We start from the raw sequence: 12,248 nt of genomic DNA, 5'->3' as shown, positions 1-12,248 counted from the left end.
AGTTTGTAGAAGTGTGAGATTTGTATAGAAACAATCATGCTTTTACTACAGAGGACGTGAACGCGTATCAAATTTAGTCGGGCAGCCAATAGTAACCCAAAACAGCTCATGGAGCCAATCTCTGATTGGCTGAAAAGTCGCATCACACTCCAAGAGAAGTTGCAGAAGTTTTGGAATTTTGAACAAATGAAGCCAAAAAAAAAAAGACTTACATACTGCTGATGTAAGATTTGCTACAAAATTTGGAAAAAAAAGCTTAGAAGCTTGCTGAGAGGCGTTCAATTACCCCTAGGGGTACACGTACCCCAGTTTGTGAACCACTATGGTAGTAGACTGTAGCCTATATAAATTGTGAAACATCAGCGCCCTCTCTGGCGGAGAGCAGCATCGTGCCTGCAGCTGATTGGCTGAGCAATCGTCAGGAGTGTTTACAGGAAACATGGCTTCTCTGGCTGTAGGAGATCTCCAGGAAATGGAGGGTGAGTAGAGAAATGTGGTGATGTGCAGCTGTATTTGCTAATAGGACAACCAACCAGGCTTGTTTGTGTATTTTTATTTTTCATTATTGGGCGACTTGTTTTTTTTCTGGACTACAGTCGTTTATCGTTGCGCTGCTAGCTCATAGGCTAACAACACGTTAGCATACACAAACCGTTTCATGTCTCTTATAGTCGTAAAAACAACAACTAGAAAACATTTTACGTAGTTCTGTTGCCTTAGTTATTCAAATTGCTTTTGCACGAACCAAATGTACATAATATTGAGTTATTATTGAAGAAAACGTCCTACTCCGCTCGAATGTTTATGCTAATTTTCTAAATACGAGGGCGGTCACATTTTTTTTGATCGATCACATTGACCTGTAGTTTGATATAATTTAGTTTAGACAGTAATATAACTATTGTGATTAATACACCAAAATATACTGTTAGTACTTAGATTCAGCAGCAGTGGTTTATATTAAACAGTAAAAGCGCTATTGGAGTTATGTGCTTTTTTTTTTTCTTTTTTAAGAAAACAAAAAATCATTACAAATGAGGAAATAAATGTCAAAATGGCCCCCATAATATTTTCTTAATTTCATACCCTGCTGTGTGTTTCATGTCAGAGATGTTAATTCTACTTCAGGTGTGCACTGATCTATTATTTACAAAATACATTGCACATTTTGTTTGATCAAGCATTTATTCAATGTCTATATTTGTACATTGAACAGTTTTTTTTTTTTTTTTTTTTTTTTCAATAGTTTTGTTAACCTCTTTTAAATGTTAAAGGTTAGATTTTAAAATAAAACTATTTAAATTTGGCCTTTTTTCTGGTCCTTATTTTGAATAGGTTAAAAACAAATGAATAAAAAATTATCGATAATGTTGTGATACATTTTTCAGGCATATCACCTAGCCCTAGTTCACTAAAATATTAATATGTTTAATTTTTGTTCACGTTTATTGTCACTTAAAAAAAAAGTCTAATTAACTTTTCAAACTAAATGTTAACTTTCCATGTGCCAATTAGATTACCATAGATGCTACTGTCCTACATGACAAGTGACCTTTATAACGTACGTAGAGCCCTGCAGCTGTATGACAGGAAGTTGCTTTAGCATGATGTTGGATTGAGGTTGTTTGTTTATGATTTGCAGTGGACAGAAGAGGCGAGTCTGAGGAATCTGGTGACGATGAGACCAGGAGAAGGAGTATCAACGGTGATGTCGACCCCGATCAACCCACAGCCACAAGTACATTTTCATCATGTTTATCTTTGTTTGTTGTGTGTCTCCATGAATTAATCCCAGCCTTACAGTATTATGCTTACAGATGTAAGTCAGTCAATGGCTAGTAATTTTCTCTTGGTTTAATTTTGCTCTCATTAAAGCTAAAGAAGAGTCACCTGTTGACATGGACACCATTACATTGGATCCAGATGAAGAGGTTTGTTTTGAATAGATAAATCCCTTGTAATCACCATTCCTTTGGGAAATTATACTTCTTAACATTTAAAAAAAAAATGCAGTTATTTCTTCCGATGAATTGGTTGTGTAATGTTGAGTATACATGTAGTCTCAAGTGTTTGGTTTTCTTTCAGGACGTCGATCTCGTTCATTGTCGTATTGGAAAAATTGAAGGGCTCGAGGTGCTGCAGAAGGCTAAAGTAAGTAATCCAGTAGCGGTTGTGTATTGGTTTGTCCTGCAAAGTTTACGTTTTAGCTAATTTAAATGTTCTTGTTGTTGTTACAGACGCTTTCTCTACGACAAAACCTCATTAAAAAGATAGAAAACATGGATAGTTTGAGATTATTGCAGGAACTAGACCTCTACGACAATCAGATTCGCAAACTGGAGAATCTGCAAAACCTCACAGAGTTGGAGTAAGTCTGAAAAACAGGGATTTTTTTAAATTTTGTTTTTCAGAAAAACCGCAAAGGAAATAAACAATGTAAAAGAATGTTGAGATTGGGCTCTAAGTAATCTGAGTGGTATCCCTTCTTCTGAACACATTCAGGCAGCTTGACGTGTCCTTTAATATTTTGAGAAAGGTGGAAGGATTGGAGCAGCTGACTCGCCTTAAGAAGCTGTTTCTGCTGCACAACAAGATTAGCAGCATCAGCAACTTGGATCATCTCTCAGGTCTGGAGATGCTGGAGCTGGGCTCCAATCGCATCAGGGTGAGATGCACTCTCACACAAAACGCATTGGCCCTCATTTATCAACCATACGTGAAAACAGGTTGAAATCTGAGTTCACATTGTGTCGTACAACAGAACCAATGTGGGACTTCGTATCTGAACAATCCCAGCGTGCAAACGATCAGGTATAGCTGGGTTTCAGTCAAATGATTATGATGACTCGCGAAGGGGAGCCGGAGGGCAGGAAGTAAATATGGTGAATACACCTATGGAGGAAACGTTACAGAGAGTCCGTATTGTACTGATTTAGATCCAGTTTCAAGATAAATATACAAACAGTTAATTAACAAATGTATTGGGCATGACCCATATCTCATGAAGATGAATGAGTTTTCGAGAGAATCTGAAAATTTGCTGACCATCAAGGCTGTTTATCACAAACTATTGAATATCAAGTGAAGAAAAACAAAGACTTACTTTTTGGTAGTGTGAAAACTGGAATTCAAGGAGCTCATTTAAACGCTCTGTGGAGGAGAATAACGGAGGCACTGAACAGCGTTTCCGTATTGCAACGGACTTGGTCTGAGTGTTGAATTAAATTGTCAATAACTGCAAATGATGGTTTGAATACAATTTTAACCATCCACAGCCTAAAAGTGTAAATCCCTGCTATTTGATCAAGACAATTATTTACATTTAGACTAGTTAGGCTGGCAAGCGTGAGCACCTGAACCCCCACGTCCTCCCTCCTCTCCCCCATCTTGTGCGCAGCGCAGCGATCTAACCTCATTTCAGGACAGAGAACTTGGAGAGACCCACAGGAATATGATGTTTATGGGCCTCAATTGTCAATTAATACAATATTAAAATAAATGAACGAATCCTTTGAAACGGCTCAGTGGACGCTGAGCTGTTACTGGTTCAGCTTTGACACCTTGCGCAGCGCTGATATATATATATATATATTTTTAGAAACTTTATTTGCTTCTAATTCAATTGGGCAATTCAATCTCTGCATTTAACCCATCCTCAAAGACTTAGGGACTTGCTCAACATGTCACAGTGATGGCCCAGGTGAGATTCGAACTTGCGACCCTCTGATTACAAGCTCTCTTCTTTAACCACTAGGCCACCACTGTCAGACATCGCTGTATTAACCAATGAAATGTTATGCAAAGCTTCCTCTGTACATATAAAACGGCGTTCCCACGCTGGTCCATCACAGCCAAAGCCCACTGGTAAACCTTTATCAGTGCATTTATTGAAGGAAAACAAAAAAGTGCAGGTATGTAATAACGTGGGCTTTTTAAAATTAATTTTATTTTGTTTAATAATCCGTTTTGATTTTCGTTCTCGATGTGTGTCTGATTAGGCTTAAATGACAGCTGAGGCTTGTTTAATACTTTATTTTTGCCGTGCTGCAGCACAAACCACACACTCAGATTGGTGTACTTAAGGTCAGACCAGATGTGAGATCTGATCGTAGTGTACAATCACGTCAGAAGTGATTAATGCCGGAGCTTGCGTGAATTTGGTCGAACGCACGTCGTACGCTCAGATCCGAACGTACGACCAGTTAATAAATGAGGGCCATTAAGAGGATATCTGCAAAATGGTATAACTACAAATGTAATGCTTTTGTGTTTGTCACAGGTCATTGAGAACCTGGACTCACTCACGTCTTTGCAAAGCTTGTTCCTTGGTACCAATAAAATAACAACACTACAGAATCTGGATGGTTTACATAATCTGACAGTTTTAAGCATTCAGGTATTATTTAAATTTTTTTGCAGTTATTACAAAAGCTCAGTTTGTGTTAAAATCAATACAATGGTGTCTGAAACGGTATGTCTTTTTTCTTGCAGAGTAACCGCATCACTAAAATTGAGGGTCTACAAAACCTCATCAATTTGCGAGAGCTCTATCTGAGCCACAATGGTATCGAGGTCATCGAAGGTTTAGAAAACAATGTGAGTCATAACCGAAAGGCCAAAATATCCAGCTGAGTAAACAACACAGGAGATTCTGGACACTTTAGCATTTGTTTTCACTTTGCAGAAAAAACTCACCACCCTGGACATTGCAGCTAATCGCGTCAAGAAGATTGAAAACATCAGCCATCTGACGGAGCTACAGGAGTTCTGGGTATGAAGTTAAACATTTCTTTTCAGAGCTGTGCAGCTTCACAACAGATGCTGCTTTATTTGTTTCCTTATTTAAAGTTTGGATTAATGTTTATATTTTTAAAAGATTTTAGGTTGCAAACAAATAGGAAAATCTGTTTTTGCCATTTATTGTGCTAATTACTTCTTTTAACATAAGTACATTTCTCCTATTTCCTTTACACAGTGGCTTCCAAAGGTATTCATAGTCCTCACACTTTTACACATTTTGTCACATTACAACTATAAACTTATGTAGTGTATTTTATCAGTCATTAGAGAGACCAACACAGTGTGTCACATGATTTAATTGCAAAGTGGGAAGAGAAATGATGCATCACATGAAGACTGAAAAGTGTGGCATGCCCAGGTATTTAGCCACCCTGAGTCACTACTTTGTTGAGTCACCTTTATCTGCACAGTAAGTCTTCTGGGATATGTTTTGACCAGCTTTGCACATCTACACACTGAAATGTTTGACTATTCTTTTTGGCAAATTAGCTCAAGCTCAGTGAGATTGAAGAGAGAACGTCTGGCTTTTTAGAGATTTTTGGTTTGATGAAGGTCTGGACTTTGATTTTTAACACATTAATATTCTTTGGTATAAGCCATTCAATTGTAGCTCTGGCTGTATGTTCAGGGAACCGTCTCCCCAGACTCAAGTTTATAGTAGACTCCAAAAAAAAATTTCTGGGCCTTGGCTCAATCAATCCATCCACTCTAACCAGCCTTCCTGTCTCTGCTGAAGTAAAGCAACCCCACAGAATGATGCTGCTACCACCATATTGCTTGGTAGGAATTAGGCCAGGGTTATGTGTAGAGTTACTTTTCTGCCACGCACTATGGGGCGGATTCACTAAAGGTTTAGGGGTATTATGACATGTGCAAACGTCACTCCACGCCGTAATAAGTTGTACAAACCCCAGGGAATCAGGAGTGCGCGTCGGAATGCGCGGTCAATCCTTTTAACACGTTTCCCTCTAATAAATACTGTATGTATAGTAGGCGGATCTCACAAGGGGAGCAAAAAAAATGGAGGGGGAAATGCAAATAAATTAATGCAGGGGAAGCAATGAAATTTATCAAAGCTGGACTTCATTGCTGCCTCTGTTTTTCTGTATAAATTTTGCTACTTGTCGCGGTCGCCGTGTCAGACTCTACCCATAGGCATGCACACACTCTCCTCTGTGGCTCACTCTCACACGCGCGCATCAGCCGCACGCATGCACCCGCACCCACTCAGTCACTCACATCCACGCACATTTCTCCACTGCAGGATGAATAAAGAATCCATCCCTCCCTCCACTAACACCTCCAATTCTGCTGCTTCAAATTTATTTTTTTGTTTCCATGCACTCAGCTTTCCTTCACGCTCCATGTTCAACATAACGCGTACAAGACGCTCATTTAAATAGGGCGGTCTGCGCCACTGCTGCACGTGCACTAATCATTGCTGCAATCTGAGTGAAGTCCTCGCAGCAGGTGAGGAAACTGCATCACCAAATGATTTTGGGAAGCAACTGGTTTACTACCCTTTATTTCAGATATTAATGAATCTGCCCCTTAGCGTTTTATTCTAACCTAATCTGCCCAAAGCACCTTTTTAAACATTTTTACTGTGTCCAACACTGTAAAAATAGCTGCTTCTCTGATTAATGCTCTCCTTGCCTGTAGGTTTAGGTGGAGAGCTGTGTCTCAGGGCGGTTACTGTTTTATACTCTGCTTTTACAGAGGATGGATGTATGGTGCTCGATGAGATGTTGAAAGCTTGGGATCTGTTTTGTAACTAAGAATATTGAGAGTAGATTCCACACAGTTGGACTTCTGAAGGTACTTGTTTAGGGGTTTTAGAGTAAAAGCAAGGCTGGGCTTTGTTAGTTTTTGGATGGGAGACCACTGAGAGTTCCTGGTGCCACAGTGGGGTGGTAGTAGCTCTAGTGGTGTTTGTCATTAGCTGAGTTTCAATTAAAGATTTTCACAAAATAAAAGCGATATTTTGACAAAGTATAATTGTGCTTTGAATGTATTTCACTTAAACATTGTTTTGGGGGAGGAGCCTCATAACTCCCGTGAAATATCATCCTGCGAGACTTTGCTGCAGGAAGACGGGCGCTCAGAATCACCTTATAACACTCCTTATTCCTTTGTTTCTCATCTAATGTGGCAGTGATAATTTTTATATAATGCTTAAAAATGTCCCAGTCTCCTCTTCTTTCTACACGTACTGCGTCATGATTTTGAAACTCAGGCATTTAGATTTTTCGCAAGGGTAATGGAAATGCAGCTAGAGTCTCCTTAGGCAAACTTCACCCGTAATTGCCTAATATGAATGTGGTGTGAGTGTTGGTCGTGGTGGTGCACTATGGATGGCAGCCTCACTTCCATCAGTCTGTCAATGCAGTGTAATGAAAAGCACCATAAAGTCCAATGCACTATTAGTAGAGGGGGCTGAATGTTTTTTACACACCACTCTTAATTTTCTTATTTTATCAAATTTTGAACATCTTTGTGTAATTTTCCTTCTACATTACAATTATGCAACATATTGTGTTTAGTCAATTGTATAAACGCAATAAAAAAGTATTTACATTGGTGGCTGTGATGGGACCAAATGTGTAATCATACCTCAAAAATGACTTGGGCTATTAAGGTTAATGGAATGCTTATTGCAGGTTTGTGTAACCAAATGTATTCAATAATGGTTAAGAGACTTATTGACTGTAATTTGGGGTTTTCTGCACAAGGGCCAGTTAATGAGCTACTTATTTCAAATGAAGTGATCATACCCTCAACCAAGTGAAACTCTAAAATAGGACTAACTGATGCATTTAAAGTAAGACATGGCTATAAAAAGATTAAAAACATCCCAGCTTGTTATTTCATCAGTTTAAGGTCAATTACTAAAAACATCAGTTATTTAGGAACAGCAAAGGTTCAGATATAGTTTAATTATTTTTGTGTTTTCAGTGTCTTTGTGTACTTTTACACAGTGGAGATGCCCTCTCTCAGGACTGAAGTTTATAGTTATACATTGATAACTTCACAAAAGTGGTTCTTGTGTATTTTTATCAGTTCCGTTATATAAATATTTTTTTTTTTTTTTCTGTTCTCAGATGAATGATAATCAGATTCAAAACTGGTCAGATCTGGATGAGCTAAAGAACGCCAAGGATTTGGAGACGGTTTACCTGGAGAGAAACCCGCTACAGAAGGATCCCCAGTATCGACGAAAGATCATGCTGGCGTTGCCCAGCGTACGTCAGATCGATGCGACCTTTATCCGTTTCTAAACCGCAGCGTACCATTCCCCTGCCCACCTCACAGTGTTCCCTTCATTTATACTGACCTCACCACACAGCACATCCCAACATAAGCCTCAGCAATCACTTAACACACATGTATGCATGCACTCATTGGAACTGTGATCTATGCTTTTGTGTGGAAGTTTTTATTTATAAATTTGGAAATGTGAAAATGGAATACTACCCTACACTCATGTCCTCATTATTACTCTCACACTTCTGTTTGTTTTGTTGTTGTTTTTTGCATGTGGCAACAACTTCTCTCAATGATGCATTTCTTTTCAGGAAATTGTGAACTTGTCTTAATAATCACATGAGTGATGTTGCACTCTTTTACAAAAGGAAACTTATAGGAGGTGTTTGATTTTTTTGATTGGACGGCAGAACAATCTCACAGCAAACAAAGAATTCAACATTAAATGTCAATTTCTATCATAGAAAATAACAGCCAAAGCAAATGAGAAGGGTTGTTTTTTCTTCTTATGAGCTAACATCTTATCATCTTAAGGACAAGTTTGGATGCACTGCGGTCTTGTCCTTTCCTTTTCTAGACATTTTTCAGCACATAAATCAATTTGCAGATATAGAAATACAACAGAGTGTAAAATAATGAACTGTATTATATGAGATAAAAACAAATGATCATTATTTTTCTCATATAAATTCCTAAGAATGCAATTACAATTTTTGTCTTTTGTCGCTCTTAATAGTTGTGACTTAAACATTTTGACTTGTCTATCTTGAAGTTTGCTTCTTTTTTATTTTTATTTTTTTTTTTAAAAGAAAACAAATGGGGGATGTTTTCATAAATTTACAGTATTTGTTAAAACAAGAGTTAATGTTACATTAAAATGCATTAGACAACTCTTTGACACATAATTGTTAGATTGTTTTACATTTTTAGAGATACTCATGTGATTGCCTTTTGGTTTGTAAACTGGATTTTCATTGTTATTTATTGTCTTCTTTGACCAAACACCAAGTTGACCCCCTTGTCAATGTCTGTGTATGTATGTGGTGGTCTATTATGGAACATAAAGGACCCTGGTAATTTGGATTTAGTCAGTGTGTTAACAGAACTGTTTTGTATATTAGAATGATTCTTTTCCATAGGGCTAAATAGAGCTATTCAATGTAGACTTTAAAGAAAATAGCTTAATCAAGTGCTCTCTTTGCAATACAGGATACCAATCATTAACTAATCCAAATCCTTTTTATCTGAATTCTGCACAGCCCTTTAAGAATGGTATTTTGTCAGCTAAAATATAGCAACCTGCTTCCCTGCTTTGTCTTTCAGATCAGACGAGGTCAGCTATAAGGGTTTAAAGTTAAAAGTGCAGCCCTTTAAAAATAACCTGTTAGTGAAAGGTTTCACCTCTAAACTGGCTGTTGGACATTAGTGAGCACCAGAAAGGCTTCATTGACGTGAATGTATGTTTGATTTTCATTCACACAAGTGACTTTACAAATGCTTAGTTCTTATGTTGTGCATTTGTACATAAGGTGTCCTGATGTAGGCCATCCTCACACCCTGTTTGTAGAGTATTTTTATTTCTTTTTTTTTTTAAATTTTTTATTTCTTTTGGTGAGCAGCACAACACGTTAAATGATTTGATCAGTCAGTGATGAAACGGCTTTGCTTTACCTGCTTGGCTTGGGGTTTTGACTTGGATGGACCTGGTTTCAAACTGAATGTATAAAGCAAAATTAACAATAAATTACACTACTTGACGTGCAAGTCTGTGGAGTTTTGCTTTAATAGGCAAGACTAGTAGCAGCTTGAATGATTGTGTTAGACATTTCCATTTTGATTGATAAATTTATATTGGTCCCCTTACATGATATTTTTAATGAACTCATTACAGACAACACACAGCAACAGAAATGTAATTATTATAGGCGATAAATTATGTGAAGCAGCATCACTGACTTCCACTTTAGAAATCAGCCTTCACACTTTTTTCCTTCTTTTATTTATTGCACTGTACTGTACTATCTTCATTATTACAAATAATGGTTTTGTTTAGAAGAGGTTTTTGTTGAAGTTTATTTTTTTTAACACAAAATATGCAAGTGAGGAGATAAAAATCATATCACTGATGATATTACAACATTTTAACCACATATTCTGGAAATCCCATTTCAGGATTAATATCTCCTAAAGCCTAGGTTCCCAAAGTGGGGTACGCAAATTATCGTAGGGGGTACGTGAATTAAAAAAAAAAAAAACATTGATTAATGTACCCAAGTTTGTACTTTACATGACGTATAAATCATACATTAAGTATGCAAGGCGCCAACAATATCAAAGCAATAAGTGACATATCAGTCCCTGCAGAATTTGCTCTTTCAAATTTCATTAATTTTGTGACCAATTTTTATTTAATTTGTGGAAATTGTGTTAGATAATTGCAGGAAAGTGAACTTTTTTGAACAATTTAAAATGACTGCAGTCATGGGGGAAAAAAGTATGGGAAAAATGCGATTCTCCAAATATTGTTAATGAATTTGTGTAAATTAGGATATCTGAGATATCCTAGCTGATTTATCTACAACTGAATTATTTGGTAATCTGGACTATAATTTATGTATTTTTCTGTCTTTTTAACTTTCTCCTGCAGGCTGAATTTGATGGTCTAAAGGACCAGATTTGTGCTCTAGGGCTACGTTGTATATGACGTTACATTATTATGTGATTAAGTGTGCAGGAGTAGGGGGTGCATGGCTTCAGGTTAAATGTCTGAAGGACATGTGAAAAGTTTGGGAACTACTGCCCTAAATCAGATTGAGATGCTTTGCAAAAAACTTGTGCTAAAAGTTTTTAATCACTATTCAATAGCGTAATGGGTCTGAGTATATTTAATTGGCTTAGGTCTCAGGTTTGTATAATTATAGTATAGTGGTCGTCTCTGTAGGTGTTTCAAAAATGTCCCTAAAAAAAGAGTAATACTTGATTTTATGTATTTATGCGTCTTATAATTCTTTATTGGAAATATAGGCTTGTCACAGGTAAACCTAAAGTATTCTTTTGTGATTGTTTGTATAATGCTTTTAATTCTGTCTAAAAATTGTCACAATGTTTAGATGTCAAATTTTGATTTATACAATTTCGTGTGCAAAAAAAGCTAAAAAATTAAAATAAATAAATACATTTTACCAAAAACTGTCCCCTTTTTAAGGCAACAAAGACTTTTGCAGCATTCATGTATAATTTATCCCTTTCCTTTTGAAGTATTGATAAGTTATCTTATTTACTTTCAGATAGGTTATGCTTTATTGACACATTTTTTTAACCTTTTCCTTAAGTTCTATTTCTTTTACAGTATTAAAGATTTTTCATTTTTTCAGATTTTGAATGTACAGTATTCTCATTTTGAGAGTCCATCCTATCATTTTTACTAAATAAAAAAAGAAGTGTTATATCTACTACAAAATGATCGCAGAGCTTGCAGTAACCCCCTAATTCCCTTTTAACATGGGATCCAGTTAAGAGTATTGATAATTTTAGGATCAGAGAAAGGTACGTATGAGTGTGATAATGCATGATACAAGATTTAAAAGTTAAACGCAAATCGATTCTATAGAGAATTGTGTCACAAAGAGTTTTTGTAAATCATTTAAATATCCGGAATTTAAGAAGCAAAAGCTTTATTATTAATGTTAGATTTTTAGTCAAATAAGAAATGCTTTTTTTGGGTATTCTATATTAAACTATCTGCTAGGCTTGATCAGTAAAGTCAAAGTCACCTCCTATGATCTGATACACATATTTGTATTTTTCTTGCGTTTTGAGTAAATTTGAGTAAATATTGTTTTGGCTTGTGCTCTTCCATTGTGACCATATGCATTACATAAAAGTAAAGTAACCATCCTGTCACTAACAGAGCTAAAGTGAAATGTATTTATGGTAATCCTAAAAAATACATTTTAGCTCTTGGAGGCATTGAACCATTTAATCCCAAATAATTGGCCATTTGAACTTACACTTTTATAAATTTGCGTGCTAAGATATAACATGACCATATTCATGTCTTTATATAACCAAAACAATCGACTTTGAATGGAAATAGACCCATATGACGTCTTCCAAAGCTAATAATCAAGCTGAAAGAGATATGAAAGCGGACTGAAATTTTCACAATGGCCGATGGCCACGTT

At 36.5% G+C, this 12,248-nt stretch overlaps 1 protein-coding gene across 1 annotated transcript; it reads left to right on the top strand.

The window, feature by feature from the left end:
* Positions 1 to 350: 350 nt before the first annotated feature.
* Positions 351 to 9,144, top strand: ppp1r7 (protein phosphatase 1, regulatory (inhibitor) subunit 7). Its single transcript, XM_028472284.1, has 10 exons — positions 351 to 479; positions 1,643 to 1,738; positions 1,876 to 1,931; positions 2,086 to 2,151; positions 2,238 to 2,368; positions 2,503 to 2,665; positions 4,280 to 4,396; positions 4,492 to 4,596; positions 4,685 to 4,771; positions 7,902 to 9,144. The coding sequence occupies exons 1-10, from the start codon at positions 440 to 442 to the stop codon at positions 8,076 to 8,078; spliced, it is 1,038 nt and encodes a 345-aa protein (XP_028328085.1). The 5' UTR covers positions 351 to 439; the 3' UTR covers positions 8,079 to 9,144.
* Positions 9,145 to 12,248: the final 3,104 nt, after the last annotated feature.

Source organism: Gouania willdenowi, chromosome 17 (genome assembly GCF_900634775.1).
Source record: "Gouania willdenowi chromosome 17, fGouWil2.1, whole genome shotgun sequence".
NCBI classification, from domain to species: domain Eukaryota; kingdom Metazoa; phylum Chordata; class Actinopteri; order Blenniiformes; family Gobiesocidae; genus Gouania; species Gouania willdenowi.
Note: the sequence above shows the minus strand (reverse complement) of the source record. Positions and strands in the feature narration are given on the sequence as shown.